Below are 24,462 nucleotides of genomic sequence, written 5' to 3'. Positions count from 1 at the left end.
GTATATGTAGCATAAGAGCTTTATCTATTACAAGAAGTTTGATTGTAGTGTTGGTCAAGTCCTTGAATATTATTAATCTTATTGAAAAAACTTGGGCATCTATCTTTTCATACTTAGCTTCCCACCTCCTTTTCAAATGTCACTGTTTGGAAGAAGATCCTCTAATGTGAGAAGATGGGTAAAGTGGTAAAGTGGGTTAATCCCCATTGAATTTGTAACTTTCATTATATATCTACTACACCAAAAATTAGTGGAATTATTAGTTGATTAGTGGCAGGGTAGTATTGTTGGTAGTGGTTATGATAGTGTAGTTTTGTAGCTGTTAATATTAGTTCATTTTGCAGTGAAACATATGCAGATCAATATATTTCATTTCCTTTGTGTTGGAATTCGGATACCATGGAAATTACAAGCTCTTTTGACTATGTATAGGACATTATTAAACCCTCTTCTTATTTGCATGAACACACAAAATGCTTTGCTAGTAGAACTTTTAAACAGAGAAACAATACAGTAGTATTATTATTCTTATTATAACATTCACAAGGACTTTGATCAAGAGTTGCATAACTGAGCAATTCAGTGAATAACTCCAAATGCTTCATTTTCTTCTCATCCATGGAAACCCAAGCTTTTATACCATCTTTAAACCTAATATCAACCAATATTATCATATTCGTAAATACATAAGTACTTGTCAAACCAATAGGACTCACCCACATAGGTTTTTTCCACCCAAAATCTGCATCATAGAATCCAAAGTTCCCTTGTTTTACTGCCAAAATTCCTAAGAACATCTTCTATAATTGAACTTTCCTCTTAGTCACTTTGCAATCTTGCAATAAAATCCTTATCAACTTCATGGATTGAGTTCTTCAATTCACTCACCAACTCATCCAAACTCAACTCGTGTTCACTCGTGTTCTGCTGGTGTGAAGCATAGAAAATTCCCTATAGAATTCTCAGGACGTAGAGATTCGTCCATTCTTCGGCGAAGATTCACCGAATGAGTCACCATAGAAGGCCTTTGAGTTCCAAATTGAGTTTTCTTCGCGGCCATGAAACACTTCCACAAAAATGCAGAAACTATTGGACAGGTGTAGGATGATTCTTCAATGGATCTAATGAAGATTTCGCCAGTACTTGAGCTTTGAGTGTGGTAATAGCTGAATTTGTGAACAAAAATCTTCTTGTGACCTATTTTTCTTTCCTAAATAAGGAACCCCAAATTTCCTTTGATCAGTCTCTGAAACATAAAATACTTGTAAGGAAGAGAGAATTTATATATGATTGTTTGAACCTAAAATAATTTAATCATACTACATATACACAAAAAATTAGTCATTCGTATGAAATATATATTAAAATATAAAATACACATTGAAAATGAACCAAACAACATATATATTTAATTTTTTAGAGTAAATGTGAGCTGAAAAGAATTGGTTAGAGCTTAAGCTAGTTAATTAGCAACTAAGTATTAGTTAATGACAGCTGGCAGATACCCTTTCTATATCTAGCTAGAACCTAACTATCGTTATAACTAACTTTCACTTGATCAAATAAATTAATTTTTTTATATACATGTTAGACAAATAAATTCTTAACAAATTTTATTATAATACAATTAGGTTCTCAAAAGATATACTCTAAAATAAATTAGTCCTCTTTTTAAACGATGCTACGATCAATCTATCTCACGAAAGTAGTTCTCAAAGATATTTAACACTAAAAATTTATTGATAAACAATGTATCTGATCTAAAATTCTACAGAAATCAACTTGAATATTTATTCTAAAAAATTTAATCTGTCCACATATTTCATATCGTATCATATTGTACCGTACTTCCAAGTGTTTTATATATCATAAATTTTAATTTCTAAAAGATTATTTAATTTTTTTTCTTTAATTCTATAAAATAAAAGTTTATTTATAGAATCATTTTGTTCAGAACTAACATGAGATATATAGAGATGCACGCTTTAAGGTTGACCTTCCCCCCCCAAGAATTGGTTAATCATGCGGTATTAATGTGATTACTTGTTCATATGAGCGAAAGAAAAGTCTAAAAAAACCAAAATATTATATATAAAACATTTATTCGTGGAATGAAGGTGAAGTACACATCAGAGAATTTTAATAGAGGCAAGGTTCATGACCATCCTACGTAGTCTTTCTGAAAATGTATAAGATTTGAGATTAGATATTAGAGGCAAAGGAATTAGCAAGTTCAGATTGTTATTATGAGGGTCGATTAGAACACCTTATACTTAATTAAAAAGCATTTTACTAATAATTCAAAAGGGATTTAAGTCCTCACAAATGGAAAATATATATCATTTAGTATATTTTAGTTTTACATTTAGCATAAACCATGCCGTTTAGAATAATAAATGGATATATTTTATTATTGTGTTAGTTCATACATATACATGCTTATTTTATGATGATAAATTAATAAAAAAAATACATACTTTTTATTTGGATTGACTTTTCCTTGTAATGGAAAAGATGTTAATACAATAGGCTGTCACTGAATAACAAAAACATTTTTTGTTACTATTAAGTAAAGAGTAAAGATGTAGATACAGAAAATAATGAATCAATTATAATTAAATTTTGGATAAAGTATATTCTTTTTTAATATTTTTTAAAAGTTTTTAAAAATACTCCGAATATTTAATTTATTTTAATTTTGTCTTTAATATTTTTTATAAGTATTTGTTTTATCTTTATCTATAATAAATTAAACAAGATATATATTTATACACAAATATATAGTAATTGATTTTGGTAGTTAATTTTGATATATAAATAGGTTTTTTTTAATAGTAAGGCACGGGCATGGATAATCTTCCCTTATCAACCACAAAGTTTTCACCAACTTAATTCCCTTATCATATTTGGAGGTGACATAAAAATTAAAAATCAATTACAATTATTTTAGTTTACAAAAATATAGAAAGAAATTATTTAGTTCTAAATATAATCAAATCCAAGATTGTCAACTCTTTGATCCACATGCATGCATGGTTTGTGCATGATACAATGATGCAACATTGATAATTTCTAAATTTCTATAACATATTCCAGACACTGTTTCATGGGACACATGAACCATGCTTCTTTTTTCTTTTTTCTTTTATTTTATTTTATTTTATTATTTTTTTATTTTTTTTCTTCTGCTGTCCCAATCCAATTAATTCCTATAGTTTAATTTGTACTTATTGTTCATTCCATTATATTATTATTATAACCTTAATTCTTGTACTATATATACACTTGAACTTTCACTCAGATTCTCCTCATTAGAGAGACTCATCTTTTCCCCAAATTAAAGAAACATACATATTTTACATTCTTGAGTTAACATATATTTAAAACTAAAAAATATATATAAAAAAAAAGGAAAAAAGAAAAGAAAAATGGGAGATCAAAAAATAGTGAAAAGGTCACCCTCTCAAGTAAAATATGACATGATTCTATATGCAATAAGGCTTGTGGTGCTGGTTGTTCTTCTTGGTTGGATTTTCATTTGGATAATGATGCCTACAAGTACTTTCAGACAAACATGGTTACCTCATCTCAGAGCAAAGACAACTACCTCAACCTATTTTGGTTCACAGGGTAATTTTATTATTATTATTATTCGATCCCACCTAGTGGGATAACACTTTGTTGTTATATTATTATTATTATATTTAATTATTCTGTTAGTTCTTATAGTTTTATCAAATTTTTAATTAGATCCATATACTTTTTTTCCTTTCAATTGGGTCTCTACACTGCTTTAGTTTTGTAATTAAGTCCTTCCTAGCTAGTGTAAAAAATATTAGAGTTAACTGAGTATTTTTTGCAAATTGAAAGTATTTATAATTAAAAACTTAATTAAATATTTGATCACATGTATTTTGATAAAAATATTATGTTAATTTTAACATTTTTAACATAAAAAAGACGTAATTACAAAATTAAAAGCGGTGTAGGTACCCAATTGAAAGGGAAAAAAGTATAAGGATATAATTAAAAATTTGGTAAAACTATAGAGACCAATAGAGCAATTAAACCTTATTATTATTAGTCGATCGATCCCACCTAATGGGATAAGATTTTATTATTATTATTATTATTATTATTTTTATTATTATTATTATTTCACTCTTGAATATATAATTTGTTTGCATTTTCACCATGTGCATGGTGTTATTTACATATAATTGCAGGTACAACACTTTTGATTTATACTTTTCCAGTATTGTTCATAGCTTCTCTTGGGTGTATCTACCTCCATATAGTCAAAAAAGCAAATGATTCCAACATGGATAGGTAATAATGATCAACAATAATATTTATCTAAATAAATTCACTTAAATCTTTTACTTGGTCATCTCTATCTTTTTTCTTTTTTCTTTTTTTTAATATAATGAAAATGCTAAAGAATAAAAAATTAGTTTCACTATATAAGATAAGAATTTAGTATTTAATTATATTTTTAATGGTTAGTTTTTTTTCTATGACTTATTTATTATTTATTTTGCCATCAGATGTGACAATAAGAATGATGATAAAGGAGGTAAGGTAACAATATGGAAGCGTCCATTTATTGTAAAAGGGCCTCTTGGAATTGTTTCTGGAACAGAGGTAGCAATGTTGTTAATGTTTATTGGACTCCTAGTTTGGTCCTTTGCTACTTACTTGCACAATTTCTTTGCTCTAATCACACAAAAATCAGCAGCACAATTTGGTGAAAAAGTGTAAGAATTTTCATTAGTTATTTTCTACCATTATTGTTATTTTTACATTAAATATAGAAGGTCTAAATATTTTTTTATTTCTCTAAAATTTGATTATTATTATTATTAGTTTTGGTCTTTCTGAAATTTTTGTTTTATTTGGTCCAAATAAATCCTGTGTTAATGTTTTCTCATAAGGCAAAATATAAAAAAAAATTGCAAAGACAACAAATTCATAGGTTGATAACAACAGTCGCATTCTTTTTAAAAAAAAAAAAGAAAAGAAAACTATTTCTTTAATTTCATGATAAACTTAATTATTTTCAAAACATATATTTTTTGGATTTAGAATTATTTCATGTGAAAATTCAAACTTAAATATTGAAATATATCATATATTCTGTTCAATTAAAAATATTCAGTTCGATTAAATCAAGATGAAAAAAGAAAAATGATTAATAATTACTTATAACATAAATTAATCTTTTTTATTTACTACAATATTTTTTATTTATGACCAGAGTTTTAAAACCGTGACCATAATAATGAAAAGCGTGATTATAAATCTATGATTACTATTTTTTATTTTTTCTGACGCGATCACAGATTTATGATTATAATTTTTTTTATTTATAATCATGATTTATTTTTTGTCACAATTGTAATATTTTTCATCTAACATTTTTTACCATAGTTTATAATCGTGACTAAAAAATAGTCACGAATAAAAATCATCACTATAACTTAATCTATGATCACTCTATTTTAAACCGTACAAACTTCATTCCATCTTATTTAATGTGGCAGATGGGAATTGAAACTGGAGGACGCAGGACTAATATTGGGTTTGGTTGGTAACGTATGCTTGGCATTCTTGTTCTTTCCTGTGTCACGTGCCTCCCCCGTGCTTCCACTTCTAGGCCTCACCTCTGAGAGTTGCATTAAGTACCATATATGGCTTGGACATTTGGTTCTCACTTTCTTCACTGCCCATGGCGTTTCCTACATCATTTTTTGGGCTGCCACCAACCAAATTTCTCAGGTTAATTTAACAATTATATACTCCCATTCATTTGCATATGGATAATTATTTATCCAATAGAGAACTCAATTACAGTTTTTTAAAATTGTAAGAATCTAATTAAAATTTTAATAAAACTATAAAGATTTATAAAATAATTAAACTTACATTAGAAAAAGTGAGCTAATACTAAATTTAAAATCTAAATTGACCATATTTGTTGGGAAAAATGAATTAACTTTAAAAGACAATTAGTTATGAATTATGATGTACGGACACGATATGATATGGCACATGATACGTTGACATATAAATTTAAAATTTTTATAAGACATGAGAATACGATCGTGTATGTATAAAATATAAAATATTTTTTAAATAAATTATAATGATATTTTGGTATTTTATTAATATTAAAATACAAATTAATTTTTTAATTATTTTTTATTTTTTAATTACATAAAGTATTTAATTTTTTGTTTTAATAATTAATAATATATACTATTTTTAAATTCATTTCAAAAATATATGTTAAGAATAAAGTTAAACATGTTGATACATAATGATATTTAGATGTATCCAAACATATCTGAAAAAGAATTTTTTTATTTTTTATTAAGATACAGTTAGATAAAAAACAATATATATTAGACTAATATTAATGAGGCTTGTATCCAAAATGTGTATATCACATAAACATAATAAATTAAAGAAGTATCTATGCTTCATAAGTTATGAACAGAGAGTAAGAGTAGACTAGTATTTGTATGTGGTGGAAATTAAACAAGACAAAAATGAAATAAATTGGACAAAATTTTCAATGTACATTGTAGTCTATCTCGAATCTCTCTAATAATTATTCTTTTTCTTCTATCAAATTGAGTGATTTTTTTTTTTTTTTTCATAGATGGTGAAATGGGAGAAAATTGGGATATCAAATGTGGCCGGAGAGATTTCATTGGTATGTGGTTTGATCCTATGGATTGCAACAATTCCTGCCATTAGAAGAAGATTCTTTGAGCTCTTCTTCTATGCTCACTACCTCTACATATTCTTCATGATCTTCTTCATCTTCCATGTTGGAATTTCCTTTGCAAACATCATGCTCCCTGGTTTCTACATCTTCATGGTTGATCGTTTCCTAAGGTTTCTTCAGTCAAGAACCCATGTTCATTTGCTTTCTGCTCGTGTCTTGCCTTGTGATACCATAGAACTCAACTTCTCTAAAACCCATGGTAAGTATAGTAACTAATTAAACATAGTCATCAACATCCTTAATTACCATTCTGTTTGGTTTGGTACATAGCTTCCTTATATAAGACACTACGACTGTGTGTGGTTCTGAGAACAAAAATAATACAGAACATAAAAAATAAATATACAAAAATTAATATTTTATATTTTATTTGGTGCTAAAATGAATATAAGATAAAACAAATAATTTAGTATATTCAAAATTAATGTAGTGTGTTATTATTATTTTAATTTAAAAATAATAAAAAATAGAATAATAAAAAATATAATTATAAAAATTTGATAATGTTGATGTAAGATACGCAAATAAAAAAAACATTAAAAGAGGCAAATTTTATGTATTTAATTTGTTGTCATTCTAAAATGTGAAAATAAAAAAGACACCATTTTTTTATCTTATATTTGAATTCTATGTTATGTCTCTAATATCAAATGCAATTTATCTTTTTTTTTTAATCTCAAAGTATCTAGTACTTAAATAATTTAGTACATTCAAAATTAATGTAATTTGTTATTATTATTTTGATTTTTTGGCAGAGTTAAGTTACACGCCCACAAGTGTTATGTTCATAAATATACCAAGCATATCAAAGCTACAATGGCATCCATTCACCATTACTTCAAGTAGCAAATTGGAGCCAGAAAAGCTTAGTGTTGTTATTAAGAGTGAAGGAACTTGGTCCAAAAAACTGTACCAAATGCTCTCAACACCTACAATTGATCACATTGATGTATCTGTTGAAGGCCCTTATGGACCTGCATCAACTAATTATCTAAGGTACTCATCAACTTTAATTTAATTCAAAATCATTTTGTCATCAATAATTCTTTATTATGTTTATTTCACTAAGCTCTTTAGTGCATGTTTTGAGGTTTTATTGTAAATTTTATACTTGCTATTTACTTTAGAATTTTGTAAAAAAAATTAATTTTATTAGTTTTTATTTTGATTTCCTACATGTTCTGCTTTGTCAGAATGTTGTAAATGAATAGTAAAGTTTGATTGTTACTATTTTTACTTATAAATTTTTATTTTTCATCTTAAAATGCTAAAAATAAAAAATAATGGACATGAAAATAAAAAAATAAAAACTGAATCCAATTAGGTAGGTTTATTTTGAGGTATTGGAATGGAGACTAGGAGATTGTGACTCAATATCATATTTGTTGGTCCAAATATTGATATTAAAATTTCAGTCTTTGTTCTCAAAATTTCAGTATTTCAGTACTTCTAAAAAATGGAGACACAAAGGACTGAAATTTTTTAGGACGGAAACTGAAATTTTAATAACATTTTATACCTAAAATACCCTCATATCAATTAATTAATTTCAATTTTACTCTTTATGCAAATTAAATTAGAACTTCTTTCTTATTTCGATATCTGTCTCTTTAGCGTTTGGTGGAGAGACAGAGACTAAGAGACAGAGATTGAAATAAATCTCAGTATTTTGTTTGGTGCAAAGTGGGAGACAGAAATTGAAACAAGAATTAAATTCTAATTTAATTTGTACAAAGGGTAAAATTGGAATTAATTAATTGAAATGAAGGTGTTTTAAGTATAAAATGTTATTAAAGTTTCAGTTTCCATCTTTAAAAATTTTAGTCCCCTGTGTCCTCACTTTTTGAAGGTACTTAAATACTGAAATTTTAGGGATAGAGATAGAAATTTTAGTATCAGTCTCTGAACCAACAAACATGATACTGAGTTTTAGTCTCCCAATCTCTGTCTCAGTACCTCAAAACAAATGCTACCTTATTTTACACCAAACACAATACTAAAATTTAATTATTTCAGTCTCTGTCTCTCCGTCTCAGTCTCTCTTCCAAACGCTAACTTATTAATTTCTCCTAAATCACTAATAATTATTGTTTTCTTTTTTATTATTTTTATCAGGCATGATTCACTTGTTATGGTTAGTGGAGGAAGTGGCATAACACCTTTTATCTCCATCATTAGGGACTTAATTTATCTTAGCACCACATTCAAGTACAAAACCCCAAAAATACTCCTAATTTGTGCATTCAAGAACACTTCATCTCTCTCAATGTTAGACTTGATCCTCCCAATTTCTGGCACCCCATTTGAAATTTCTAATTTGGAGTTACAAATTGAAGCCTACATCACAAGAGACAAGGAGTTCAAATCAAATACCTTAATCAACCTTCAAACAAAATGGTTCAAACCTAATCCAAATGATGCCCCAATATATGCCATATTAGGCGCAAATAATTGGCTTTGGTTTGGAGCTATAATTTCAAGTTCTTTCATCATTTTTCTTATTTTAATTGGGATCATTACACGTTACTACATTTTCCCTAAAGATCATAACACAAATGGAATATTCTCATACTCTTTGAAGGCTTTAATTAACATGCTAGTAATGTGTGTGTCCATAGCCATAGTTGCTAGTGTAGGTGTTCTTTGGAACAAGAAATTAAGTGCTAAGAAAGGAAATAATCAAGTTCAACATTTGGAAGGGTTATCACCAACAGTGTCACCAAGCTCAGTGGTTTATTACAATAATGGAGGGAATCATAATGTGGAATTGGAAAGCCTTCCAAGCCAGTTAATTGCTCAAGCTACCAATGTTCATTATGGTGAAAGACCTGACCTAAGAAGTAAGCCTCTTCTATATACTTCTACAAGAGTAATTAAATTAAAATTCTAATCCTAATTATTGACCAAATTAAAATAAAGAGGCTAACATTATCTTTTAGAATTTGAAAATGACAAATTTATAGTAAGTCAACTGAAAAAAATTAAAATGCTAACTTATTTGTTTCGCTACAAAAAAGTCAGTAGATAGCGACAGTTTTTCTAAAATCTATATACTTTTTGAACTTTGTCTCTTAGAATAGAAAAAATAAAGACGTATATTTTCTGTTTTTGAAGAAGTATTTAAATTACAAATTTTTTTTGTCTTTATAACAAAAGAATATATTTTTATCTCAGAGATAGAATTCAAACAAAATTTATATGTATGAGATCAAAAAATTTAATGCATCCTACATTTTGAAATATTAAGAAGACGAATTTATCATTTTTTATTCTTTATAGATTATATATATCTCTTTTTTTTGTTCAAGATAAACTTGATAATAATTTATAATTTAATTTCTAGGTACAATTATGTCTCATCTCCTATATTATATATGAATGAAATGAAATGAAATCACTAGTTTTAATATAATCTTTTTTTATTTATTTATTTTACTTTGCAGAAATACTATTTGAAATCAAAGGGTCAAGCGTGGGAGTTTTTGCTTCAGGACCCAAGAAAATGAGGCAAGAGGTTGCAGCTATATGCTCAACTGGTTTAACTGAAAATCTTCACTTTGAGTCCATTAGTTTTAGCTGGTAATTTTATATTATAATTTATAATCATGCTATGTTGTAAAAGCTATTACAAAGAGAATTTTACTTTCAACTTCTATAATAGTAGCTAGTGGTCTCAGCTTGCCTTGGTGGATAGGAAACATTTCAAGTGCAAGTGTACCAGTTATTTTAATCGTTGATTTCAATTAATATATATTATATATATTTTTAATAATTCAGATTAACGGTTAAAATAACTAGTGCACCGATACTCTCAGTGCACTTGAAATATTTCCTGGTGGATATATATATATTTGTATTTGTAACCTTATATTTTAACTTAAATAAATGTATATTATTTTGTGTATGTAAAACAATATTTCATTTATCCATTTTTTTTTATGCATGGTGAACAATGCGCTGCAAGAAATGTCTAAAAATGTTTATATTTATATAAACTATATATTAAGTATTCTTCTCTTTAAAAAAAATGAACTTAAACTTGATAACTTTTTTTTTCAAAAAATAACTGTTAAGCAATTAATAATCAAATCACAACAATACTATTTGTACAATTGTACATAGTAAAATGAGTCAGTTAATTTATGGAAGTTGTGGTTCACTTTGCTATGTTCAAATAATGTTATTGCTCAATTTATTAATTAAGTATTGAAATATATTTTCTATATGTTATTTGTTTCTTTTGAATTTGGAAGCATATAAAAGACAGTGCCAAATGACAAATGTGCATACCAATCTCTGGAATCAAGATCAGGTGACATTAACAGTTGTACGAACAGTATATACCATGTGACAATAACACCTCCATTATTGTGTCAAGAGAAATTCTTAGCCCAGTATTTTTTAATATTTTTTATTATTATTTAATCAGTATAAATATTAATTTGTATTTAATAAATAAATTTTAAAAAATATGAATACAATTGGTGTGTACTTTTCTTTTTCATACGTTCTTCTTCTTCTATCTTTACTTCTTGTTGTGTGTGTCTTTGTTTTTCTTCATATTTAGTTCTTCTTTCTTCTTTTCCTTCACTTGTTATTAATTGTTTTGTGTGTGTATGTGTTTTAATTTTTTTTTTCACTTTCTTCTTTATTTTGTCGCATGTGTTTAATTTCCAGATCTAGTTAATTAAAACATGTTACATTCATATATTACTTTATACTCTTCAAAAAAAGTCCACAGCCTTTAGGCAAAAGGAAAAACGAATTGTTATTATTAGAAGTTTATAGGACCACATTTAAGCTTGAATTCTTTATGTATACTTTTCTCAGCTTTGATACAAATAAAGTGTTGAAATTATTCTAGGGAAATGGTGGAAAACATATATGATGTATTATCTCAAATTAATGAGATCAACTCCTATATAACTTGTAGATCCATTTTGCCAACTTTTACATCACATATGGAACAACAATGAAATTGATTTTTTTTTTTATAATATCTCCTAATTCGATATGTCAAAATTAATTTGTCATGAATTAAAATTCTGTTTAAGGATTTTCTGCTGACCAATTGATTACTAACCAACTCAGTTTGGTTTGGTTCAAATTTTGTGTGTCAAAATCGAACACCAAACTAAACCGAATAAAAAAACTACAAAAATTCATTTTTTTCATTTTTTCGATTTATTCTGTTATTAATTTTTTTGTTTGGTTGATCAATTTTATTTGAATTGGATTAATTTTGAACACTCCTATAAAATAGTATTTAAATTTCTAATATTTACTTAAATAAACTAGTGATGCAACGGAGGTCTAACACGGATGGCATTTCTATATGCCTCTTGCAAATTGCACCTGAGTTCTAATCCCAGCTGAAGTTGGTTATTGTTTAGTTAATGGAATTGGAATTTATTTCATATTCTTGTCCAAAGAGTCATTTTTATAATTTTTTTTTAATGAAAAAAGAAGAGAGACTAATGATGGATTTGTTTAATTGGATGTTAATTAGCCCAACACCCAAAACCCAAACCTAACAAGATCACTCTATAACTACTAATTTCTAATTGGGCACCCAATTGTTTAACCATATTGTCCATATTTTCTTCTTCCTTCCTTCCTTTTCTTTTCGTAATTTTTTGTGAGTTTGGAATACAATTCATGAGTTTGATTGAATCCATGAAGTAATTAAGCATGTCCACATAAAAAAAAAAAATTGAAAAAGAAATGATAAATCAAGAAGAATGCAAAAGGAGACTAATTAAGGTGATTATATAAGGACCACCAAATAAGCTTTTTACAAGATCCAAATCAACGGTCAAATACAAGTTAAAGAATGCCACTATATATTCTTATAGAAAGAGATAAGATTATAAACTATTGAGCATGTGGTGTGCATGCTTGATGGGAAGTGAAAATGGGGGACATAGATCAAACATTTATTGTTCATGCATTATTGGGTCTTTTTTTTTTTAATCTACACCTCTTTCATTATTTATGTTAACCTAGCATTAGTCCTTTTGTGATAATAAAATAAATCACATATGACATAAATTAAAGAGGGAAAATCAACCCCTTTCAAATCATGACTTTATCAAAAGCTTCCCATTTAGCTCCACATTAGGGATACATTTTCTTGGATTGTTGATTTATTGTCTCTTAATCTAAATTTGTGAGGATCGGATCCTTTTCAGTAATACATAGAGGAAAACATCTAGCAAATAAAAGTCACTAAATATATATATATATATATATATATATATATATATATATATATATGCCTCAAAAAAACTATTAACATGATTATTCTAGATACCCAAAATTTTATATACCATATTAAGCAATAATCATGATATTAGAATGAGTTAATTTTAATGTACTGACAGTGTAAAACGTTTTATACAGTCGTGCAATTATATCTGTTCTTTCGGATAACTATTCACACGATTTCTTTGGTCACTAAAATCGATCACTGAATATAATTTTAGCGACCGAATTAGCGATCAATTTTTTCCTAATCCTAAAAATCCTATATAAGAAGTTAAATCAATCGCTATTAGCAACCACTTTTTTTGGTCGCTAAAATCGGTCGCTATTTTGATAATTTTTTGTAGTGTACTTTCTATTAACAGTGCATCAAAATTAAATTCTATTAGAATATATATGTAATTTTTGAGATAATAATTATAAAATTAGTATTTTTTTATTAATATAAATAATGGCCATAAAAAAAGGTTTTTATGCTAATAATGTATGAAGGTGAAGTATTTAATTTCTTTTATATAAGTGAATAGTATTTATGTTCCATTAAATTGTGTACTTTGTAGCACATCAATTCAACATCATTTTCATTTCTTTGGTTCACAAATATATAATCTCCTTAATTTGTGAAAACAAATATTCTTGTGTCTCCCTCCGATCCTTCTATCATTTTGGAACATATGTTACTTTTACAGCACTGTTTATTGCTGAAAATCCAACCTCACATATCTATACTTTAATTTCCATAAGCAACACCAAGGACCTAAAACATATAACTTGTCAATCCAATAAATTTACAGGATATGATTATATTATATTAATTTCTTTATTTATATAAAAAGAAGAGGATGAACCGGCTATATACATTGATCCTAGTTAGTTTTCCACTTTCAATTGGGAATGTTATCCGTACAGAATTTTAGGTGTACATTTATCTTTTAAATAAGAAAAAAATAAAAAAATAATGAATATAAATGAATTTGAAAATAAAAGAGAACAGTATAATTAAATTAATTAATCCGCATTATGAGGTCAGATAGAGAATATTTTAACTTTATATATAATATTTTCTTACTTTTCCTTTATTATATTCTCCTGTAAAAGTCTTATTAAGTATTTTTTTTGTTTACTTTCTTTCATGAAACAACATGGTATTTTGCAAGGTTATGAGAACTGGACTGGTCAATAAACTGGTGAAATGATTGGTTCATTGGTTTACTAGTTTAACCGGGATTTAATCGGGGTTCAACCGGTTTAATTAAATATTAAATAAAATTATTAAAAATTTAGTATATAAACACATGAAACACAATACGAGTTCCTTAATGCATTGAAGAGGAAATTATCCAATAGCTATTAAATGTACAATGATAATGCCTATACCAAATGAATTTTGCAAATAAAACACAAACTTAAAAAACAAACTATAACCTCTTGAGCTCTTAGTGGCTTCAGTTCTTTGTGAACTTTTCCATCTGCATTACTCATTGACTCCCCTGTCTTGTTGCATTCTTCATTGCTCTTGACCTGCTCCTCTGCTGTGTTGCACGGTTCATCAAGAGTCATTCCATTCCCATCTTCACATTCACCATTCTCTCTACAATCTTTAGGTGGAAATGCATGAGAGACATTCTCCTGGCAGGTTCAGAAGCATCCCTTTCAGATACTTTCACCACCAACACAATATAACAAAAATCAAGCACATAAAATGTGCCAAAATTAGATAAAATTCAAACTTGATAAATTCAAATGATACGGTAATGAAGTTATTAAAAAACCAGAGTCCCAAAATTGAACTTTTATCAAAATTTTATATTCGGTAAAATTCAGAATTACAAAATGATTAATTCATATCATTAACAAAATAAAAAAAAATTGAAAAGCAGAAGAACTCAAAACAAATACTCTGCATCTGAAGTTATAAACTCAAATCTACCCTAAATTTCTCACTGAATAAAAAATTAATTGAAAAAAAAAACAAAAACCAGAAAAAATTTCAACATAAACAATGTAGTGAAGCAATCCATCATAACACCATCAACTGAGAATCAAACAAATCAGCAACAAACAAGTGAAGCAACTCAGAAATCAGAATTAATAAAATTAACAAACACAATAGAGAAAACAAATCAGTGAAAATAAACAAGACCACGAAGATGTTGAGGGACGATGAAAATTGAAGAACTCACGGGCAACGGCGAAGAGCCCACGGCGGCACAGGTATGTTCGCACTTCAGATAGAGAGGTGCTCGACACAGACAGAGAAGAGATGTCTCGGAGACAGAGGCATTTTTGACGACGAGAAAGAGGCGGCCGACGACGGGGACGACAGAGAAGACTGGCAGCGTCTGAGACTAAGAGCGACATAGATTAGAAAATTTTGCCATTTTTGTGAGACTGAGAGTGAGAGAGAAGAGAGAAGAGAGAAGAGAGAAGCAGAGAAGCTCGGTAAGCCATGCACATCAACCACAGCTCTACCGCCTCCTTCCTCCGCCGCTGCTGTGCTCCGACAAGCCTCATTCTTCTGCTGCTCTCCAGAGAACCTTTGAATTAGGGATTTTGATTATGGTGTTGGTGACACTGAGAGTGAGAGAAGGGAGAAGGGATTGGGGGCATTTGGGCTACGCGTATTCTTTATTTTTTTTTTAATTAAACCAAAACGACGCCGTTTGGTGTTTAAGGAGAGAACCGGATTTAAAAAAAATTGGCTGGTTCGTTTGATTCACCGGTTAACTACCGATTCAGCCGGTTTTTTCACTGATTTTTTGCAAGCCGATTTTAGATGTTGACCGGACCGGTTAACTAACCGATTCTCGGTTAATCTGATCGAACCGGTTGGTCCGATTCGATTTTCAGAACAATGGTATTTTGTTATATTAAGGAGGCATTCTTCTTTTTCTCTTTCTCCTTTTTTTATTATTATTATTATTTTTAAAGTTAAAAGGGAGATTTGAATTCAAAACTTTTAAATGAGGATGAAAAAATTATATCATTTAAATTATAATTCGTTGTTATTATTATTATTATTATTATTATTATTATTATTGTAAAATTCAATAATTCAGTTGTGAAGAAAGATATAACCATACAACTATATCTAATTAATTATACTATATCTTAATAACATTGATGCCATTAAGCCATAGACACTACACACTAATTAATTTTTAATACTTAAAATAAGGATTAAATATAATTTTGGTTTTTAAAGTATAGATAAAAAATTTTATTCGTCCCTAATTTTTTTTTGTGTACAAAGTTGTCCCTAAGGTTTAGCGTGATTTTAAAATCGTCCTTTCTCTAATTTTCGGACAAAATTACCCTTTCCTAATGTTACACACATTGACTGATCCATCATTGTTGAAGGATCACCAAGTTCTCATACTCAACAACTCCAATTTTCACAATTTTTCACGTATATTCCAAAAATTCAAGAATCAACAACACCAAATTTTCACACAAATGCCACAATTTCTTAAAGATAGAACCATAGAAAAAGAGAAGGATGAATAAAGAAAATCAAAAACAACAAGAACAAAAATCAACAGAAACTAAAGAAAAAAAAATTAACAATAAATAACAACAAAAATCATCACCAAATACTCAAAAAATTAGTGATGAAAGGCTGAAGAATAGAACTTGAAGGAGTACGAATGGGAGTGACCACCGCAATGAGAAGAAGACGACTTAGACCACCGCGAGCATCTATGCCATGCCCACGTTGCTACCGCGAGAGTCTGTGCCCTCCTAAGTCGCTGCCGCCTGCGTCCGTGCCCGCCTGTGTTGCTGCCGTTTGCATGATTGTTGCATGCTTCTCTTCCCATCCGGTTTGCTGCCGCCAGCGTGTCTTTCCGTCTTACATTGCTACCGCCTGCGTCTCTGTCCGCCTGCATCTTTGCTCACCCATGTTGCTACTGTCAATGTGTCTGTCTTTCTATCCTCATTTCATTGCAGTGATGGGAGAAGATGAGAAATTGGGATAAATTAGAAAAAGGGCATTTTTATCTAAAAAAATAATTTTAAAATCAAACTAAACCTTAGAGACGATTTTGTATGCAAAAAATAGTTAGGAATGAATAAAATTTTTTATCTATACCTTAAGAATCAAAATCGTACTTAACTCTACTCTACTATTATTATTATAAAAATCAATAATTCAATTGTAAAAAAGATATAACCATACAAGTATATCTAATTAATGATACCATATCTTAATGATGCCACTGGGCAGTAGGCACTAGGCACTAATTAATTTTCAATACTTAAAATAATTAGTATGATAAACATACAACATGCTATAATGGTTGAATAGTGAATTTACGTACCTACCCATAATGCTTTAATTCTCCACATAATGATTGGTGGTGACACTTGGGTCATTAGTGTCTTGGCTTGGCCAGGCACGCCCAAAATTTTGAATTCCAATCAAGCCTCAATAGTTTTTAATCTATATATGACTAATTAGCTAGATCTACATTCTTCTTGTATTATATGAGTTTGATTTCCACATTTATAGAGATTAATATGAGTTAATTTTCTGCTAATATGAGATCAACCATATTATATGTTAAAAACGTAATACGTGACAAGTTTTGTCTTGCATATTAACAATTACCAATAAAATATTTGTATGCAATTAATAAAAAGATTAACTTAATTTATATTTATATCTTTTAAACAGGAATTGTAGACGAATTAATCTGTGCCGCTAAAAATAATTAGTCTCATCAATAGCGGTCTCCGTCATACAAATCTGAATTAGATGGATTTTATAAATTAATTGACAATTTTAAAATATTAACTAAATTCGTCTTTTTTTTTCGAGTTATAAGTAAGCCTACTTAGCAGGTTTGAATCTGTTTGTTATCCTTAGCTACCTTCAAATATATATAAATTGATAGATTAAATATTTTTGAAGAAAATGAAGATGAACGTGAAGATTTGGAATATTGATCTGAATTAGTAGTTATTGAATATACTTTATTTTTATCCCACTTATGTTTTTGAAATGAAAGGGGTGATGCATGGCCAACCATGATGGGGGTGCTGGTTGGCGAGGGTTAGCATCACCGACGGTCCATATTTTGTTGTCTATGTCTCTTATCCTTCACTTTCTTCCTTATGAATACCTCTCTTCATATTCCCTTTGTCCTCTCCACCATGCTTCTCATGCACTTCCACCTTTCCTCAATTATACCCCACACTTTCTATTTCATCATCTCTTTTTCTAGTGCTTAAATTAGGGTAAAAAATTAAGTTGGGTTGGTCTAATGGTTAACTTACTAGTTAGTCTATTAAATAAATTATTATTTGTATCTATAAAAAATATAGATGCTGACAAATGTATCCATATAAGAATAAAACGACAATTATACCTACGGAAGATGGATAATTCCGTGTACCAAGAGTACCCGGTCGTTGGTTACACAATTGGTCTGTTAGGGTATTCTTGGCACATAGAAACTATCTTTTATGGGTATAATTGTCGTTTTATTCTTATATGAATACATTTGTCAACGTTTATATCTTTCATGGATACAAATGGTAATTTATTCTTAGTCTATTTAAAAAAATTCCAGGAATTCGAATATTACTTTGTGCATGCAGCAATTTATTGACCAACATAAAAAAATATTATATAAAATTATCTATTATTATTATATCAATAAAAATAACTAATATTATTTAAAAAATAATCTAAATACAGATGGTCGTTCTTTATACTATTTATCTAAATTAAATTAATACTAAAATACAAGATATACTTTAATTAATATTATAGTAGAATTGAATCAATCTAATTTAACTCTCAAAATTATTTTATAAATTTAAAATTTATTGAGATTATTTGAACTAGCTAGTTAAATATTATTGGTAGTGACTACAGTGTAAATGCCAATAATTTAGAGGACATTTCGTGAAAGTAGGTAGGCCAAGTTTCAATGTCATGAAACTAAATCTGCATGGAAATTCTGTCCCCTTTAATTTATTTTATGCTTGTTTTCCTCTCCTGAAATAACCCATGTTATGCATGCCTTGGGCGGTTTTAACCCCCCACCATTTCATGCTAAAGTGAAACATTTTCATGACACTTGCCATGGGCATTTAAAGTTAATTATTAATGGGATTGGATCAACAAGTTTGGTGAGTGAAAAGACTAGTTGAACAATGAGGGGACACTTTTTAATGTTAGAGATTAAAAAGTTAATTACCATAAGGGATAACTTAGTTTAGTTTCCAGATTTTTCTATTTTGGTATTGCACAGTTTTTTAGAGCAAGAATCAAGTGTTTTTGCTTTGTATAACATTATTGAAGACAATTAGACAAGGACATATGAAGTATGAACACTATAAGATTCCCATTCTGTTTGATATTTATAAAAATTAAAATACAAAAAAAAATCCAATATTTCTTTCTTAAATATGCCTTATGCTTTAATTTATTTCAATTTTCATAATAAATTTATGTGTTTATTATCTTTATATTTATATTTCAAAATAATATCAAATGCAACCTAAAAGGCATGATCTATGATCAAGTATGAAAGAAATTGAATTCTAATTATGATACCCAAAATTATTGGCATATATTTAATTAATTAAGCAAACTTATCCATATTATTCAAAATATTTAATTAATTACAAAGTCCTCATAATTTCATCAATTTTGTAAATACATTTCTATATTTTAAAAAATTGTGATTGGAATTTTTTTGTACTTAAAATTTTTTGTAATGAGATCTTTGCCTATATAAAAAAAAACAGAATATTTACAGATATATACTTATGAGAACTTAATTAAAAAAAATACATAAATAATACAAATTTTGAAATTTCTAAGATATTAAGTAACCTAATAATTATTTTTTGAAAAAAAAAAGTAACCTAATAATTAAATTAATGTCAATATGATCTATTTTTTCCTATTAAAATTTGTCGTTTACCTATATTTTTATGACAGCGAGGATGATTAGAAAGGCATCATTAACACTGAACAGTTAACTCCAAAGTAGAAATTAGGTTTAGACAGTTGGGGACATTAATTTCTAGTTTTGTGTCCTTCTAGAATCAGGAAAATGACTCAGCATACTAATAAATCTTATATGGGACTAAAATTGGAAATGATATTTAAAATATAATGCAAATTACACCAATGAAATTAAAATAAAAATATCTAGGAAAATACTAAAAGCTATAGTTTAATTTACATTTTCAATTATCATCAGTAAACTTCTAACCAATTTCCTTAAAATTATTTTCAAATTTATTAACTTATTAGATGTGGTATCCTAGTAAATTAGTTAATGCTCTTAATAAAAAAAATTTGAATTAATCAAGTAGTCAACTTATTTTTTCGCTCAAACAAATATTAAAGAACAAATCCTGCATTATTAATTACATTTAGTATCTCTTTTAGATAAAAAAAAAAGAGAGATACATCTTTTTTTATTGTGTTAAAAAAATTTAAAATATATTTTTTATATATTTTTTTAAGTTGTGTCTCCAAGACAATATTAAAATGGTCCTAAATTAATAGTTTATATAGTTAGTGATGCAAGATGTTAAGAATTTCTTAGGTGAGACGCTTATATAATGAACATATCCATTAACAAGATGTGCACCTTTACTCCTTGTTTTCAGTACAATAAATGTATTGTTTTTAGTTTCGTAGATTTACAATATTATATACTCCTTCTGGCCAACACAAAGCAGAATCAAAGCAAACATAATTATTATTAGCTCATTATTAAAGTAATGTATATATGTAGCTACTGAAGTGTACTAAGAGAATGTCCTATCTGATCATTAAATTGTATAGCCATATTGCCTCTATTATATGTTAGAATTTTAGCAATTAAGATGTGAATTATCAATATAAGGTAGCTAGGTTGGATTGGAGTAGTAGATACTCTTAATTCCACCAAAAAAAAAAATGTTAATTACCAACGTAATTATATATATAAAAATATTATTTGAATATTAAAATTAATTACTAAAATTAGTCACGATGTATTTATATATATATATATATAATTTAATTTATTATATTAGTAACTAATTTTAGTAATTGATTTTACTAGATACTTATGAAGTACGAACACTTTGTTGAGTTGTCGTATCTGTGTATCAGACATATTTTGGATACGACACTTATCGACACTTATTTGATACACGTGTTTGTTATGTCTAACGGTATTTTAATAAAAAATAAAAAAAATTTCTCTGGATACACCTAAATACCATCACGTGTCAGTGTATCCAGTCTTATTCTTAACATGTATTTTTAAAATAAACGTAGATATAGTATATATTATTATTTATTAAATAAAAAATATTTTAAATATTTGATATAATTAAAATAAAACATTAAAAATAATTAAAAATTTAATTTATATTTTAATATCAATAAAATATCAAAATATTATTACATTTTATTTAAAAAATATTTTATATTTTATATGTATACATATTTCTGTATCATATAAAATTTTAAAATTTGCGTATCAACGTATTTTGTGTCGTATCATATCTCATATTTGTGTCTATGTTGTATTGTGTCTCATATTTGTATCAGATACATATAGTTGTTATATATGTACTATGAAATTGCTCTCATATTTTTTTTAAAATATATATACAACGCACGCCTTGGATTAAAACATGTGTATATGATTCCCCCTAATTAATTATCGTCCTGCCCGTATGTATAAAAGTCAATTACGAATGTATACATGACTATGATGGATAATTAAATTATCAGACAAATGAAGATAATGGTTAAGATTAAAAACACGTGTCACTTATCTTCAAATAAAGAGAAATAATTTTTACATCTTTCATATCCTTTTTAGCACATTTAACATAAACTCTCTAAATTAAATTTATAGATTAAATTGTTTATGTAGATAGTATAAGTTGAAATAATCACGATTTAATTATATTTTTAATCTAAGATAGCGTTTATTTTAAGGTATTGGGATAGAGACTAAAAAATTGAGATTTAGTATTATGTTTATTGGTTTAAAGACTGATATTAAAATTTTTGTTTCTATTTTCAAAATTTCAGTATTTTAGTACCTCAAAAAAGTGGGAATAAAAAAGACTGAAATTTTTAGAGACCATAACTAAAACTTTAATAATATTTTACACCTAAAATATCTTTATTTTAATTAATTAATTTCAATTTTACCCTTTGTGCAAATTAAATTTGAACTTTATTCTTGTTTCAACTTCTGTCTCTCACTTTGCACTAAATAAAATACTAAAATTTATTTCAGTCTCTATTTCTTAATCTCTATTTCTCGATCTTTCAATCTTTATCTCTCCACCAAACACTACCTCAAAACCTAAAAACATACAAGATGTTATCCTTCTTTAATTTTTTTCAGAACAATTTTTGAAAGAGAATAATAATGCAAGCGCAGCCTTGTATTGAATTGAATAAACCTCAGTTCAACCCCTACCCTTTCTTCTATCTTATTGCACGGGTGCAATGCACTTCTTGTAATCAAATCTTTGGATTAAGTATACTACTTAGAATATAAATAAATTGGGAGACACGTGAGATATAATAATTCATCTAGATGATATCAATTCTCAAGTAATTAGACATTTTCACTTTATTTTTTCTTTATTGAAAATATACGAATTATCCAATATAATTGTACACATATTTAACACATGAAATAAGTTTTTTATATATTTTATTTAAAAAAGGAATATTATCTTTTAAATTAATACATGTTTTAAAAAAATTATCGAAATTTTAACTATATTTAAATTAATTAAATATATAATTGTTTATGTGATGAAAATAATATATTTTGTAAAAAATAAAAAATTAATTTAGAATATTGCTCTGAATAAAATTTTCCAACTCAAGTTAATGCAAGTTGGACCTTCACCACTGGGCACATAACAGCCCAGTAACCGAATCCCAATCTCCTCTTCTTCCACACTATAAATCCCACCCTCTCTCTCCCAGTCAGAACCTTCTCACACACATCCCACTTTCTCTCTCCTCTAACAACCAGACAAAACACACACCGAAATTACAAAAACACCCTCCATACTATTTTCAATGGGTTTTCCGGTGGGCTACACGGAGGTTTTCTTCCCTCACCTCTTCCTCCGCTTACTCACCTTCCTCGGCCTCCTCCGTAACCTCGTCTTCCACCTCTTCCGCCTCCTCGGACTCTCTGAACTCCTCATCGACACCACCACCGACAACAACAACAACTACTACAACCACAACCCCAACCCAACCCGGACCCCCTCCGCCGTCGACCGTACGCCATCCCTCTCCGCCATCCTCATCCGCGAGTTCCTCCCCGTCGTAACCTTCAGAGAAATCCTCGCTAGCGATGACGTGGCATCGCCTCAACTAACTGGCAGCTGCGCGGTTTGCCTAACGGAATTAGTTATGGAGGACGAGATCCGGTGGTTGCGTAACTGCAAGCACGTGTTCCACAGGGAGTGTGTGGACCGTTGGATTGATCACGATCAGAAGACGTGTCCGCTTTGTAGGACGTCGTTTGTTCCTGATGAAATGGTTGATCAGTATAATCAACGGTTGTGGGCTGCTTCTGGTGTTAGTGAGTTCTACGTAGATTACACTTCTCTCTAAGTAACCACATAAACACAACTCTCTTTTTCTTACACTTTAGGTTTCTCTTCGCTGTCCACCATTGATTTTTCCCTATACTTTTTTTTGTTGTGAATACAAAAAAAAAATTAGAAAAAAGAGAAAGTTAACTTGCATTGAGCTGAGAATATCTATATAACTGAGCTGAAATCAAACTTGTAAAATTTCCGTAATTTAATTCAGACAAATTAAAATAATATATATATATATATATATATATATATTATGGTATTTTTTAAATTAGCAGACTAAAAACTAATTCGTTACGTATCTGAATTTTTTTAAATTTTCGATACTTATTTAAGCGAAGTAGTAAGGCAACGGCTGCTTAAACCAATTCAAGTTTGTTTGTTTATATATTCTAGATTTGAGTTTATATAACATTAGGAAATGAGCTAAGGCTTTTTTTTTTTCCTACCATTTTTTAAAGAATTTTATCCTACCGTTGCTTACTTTAGGTTTTGGATACATCATACATAAACTTCTTTTGCTCAATTATTGTGCTATACTGGTCTCAAGTATTGGAGTTTAATTTTTGTGTATAATTATTATGACAATCTATAACAAAACCATGTTACTTTACACCCAAAAAATCAATCCTCAAATTAACAACACGTATACAATACAGGTTAAAATATAAATATATGTTAAAAGTAAATTAAATAATATATATTTATTTACAAATATACAATAAGTTAAATTCTTATTATGGTTACTAGATGAAATAAGATGATATGTTCGTTTCACCCATTTATTTGAAAGTAAA

At 28.1% G+C, this 24,462-nt stretch overlaps 2 protein-coding genes across 2 annotated transcripts; both read left to right on the top strand.

Annotated features, from left to right (window-relative positions):
• The first annotated feature begins 3,331 nt into the window (after positions 1-3,331).
• LOC130961664 (ferric reduction oxidase 2) lies at positions 3,332-10,667 on the top strand. Its single transcript, XM_057887644.1, has 8 exons — positions 3,332-3,630; positions 4,227-4,329; positions 4,548-4,757; positions 5,544-5,778; positions 6,665-6,992; positions 7,549-7,789; positions 8,909-9,633; positions 10,237-10,667. Exons 1-8 carry the CDS (start codon positions 3,429-3,431, stop codon positions 10,374-10,376), a joined length of 2,184 nt encoding a protein of 727 aa, XP_057743627.1. The 5' UTR covers positions 3,332-3,428; the 3' UTR covers positions 10,377-10,667.
• A 12,389-nt stretch (positions 10,668-23,056) lies between these two features.
• On the top strand, positions 23,057-23,824 carry LOC130960768 (brassinosteroid-responsive RING protein 1-like). Its single transcript, XM_057886231.1, has one exon. It carries the CDS (start codon positions 23,133-23,135, stop codon positions 23,676-23,678), a length of 546 nt encoding a protein of 181 aa, XP_057742214.1. The 5' UTR covers positions 23,057-23,132; the 3' UTR covers positions 23,679-23,824.
• The last annotated feature ends 638 nt before the right edge of the window (positions 23,825-24,462 follow it).

The sequence above is a fragment of the Arachis stenosperma genome, chromosome 2, assembly GCF_014773155.1.
Source record: "Arachis stenosperma cultivar V10309 chromosome 2, arast.V10309.gnm1.PFL2, whole genome shotgun sequence".
NCBI classification, from domain to species: Eukaryota; Viridiplantae; Streptophyta; class Magnoliopsida; order Fabales; family Fabaceae; genus Arachis; species Arachis stenosperma.
Note: the sequence above shows the minus strand (reverse complement) of the source record. Positions and strands in the feature narration are given on the sequence as shown.

Excerpts from the sequence above, each read along its gene's own strand:
- LOC130961664 (XM_057887644.1), top strand. The coding sequence starts at position 3,429 with ATGGGAGATCAAAAAATAGTGAAAAGGTCACCCTCTCAAGTAAAATAT. Across the intron at positions 3,631-4,226 it reads AACCTATTTTGGTTCACAGG|GTACAACACTTTTGATTTAT; the intron begins GTAATTTTATTA and ends ATATAATTGCAG. Across the intron at positions 4,330-4,547 it reads AATGATTCCAACATGGATAG|ATGTGACAATAAGAATGATG; the intron begins GTAATAATGATC and ends TTTTGCCATCAG.
- LOC130960768 (XM_057886231.1), top strand. The coding sequence starts at position 23,133 with ATGGGTTTTCCGGTGGGCTACACGGAGGTTTTCTTCCCTCACCTCTTC.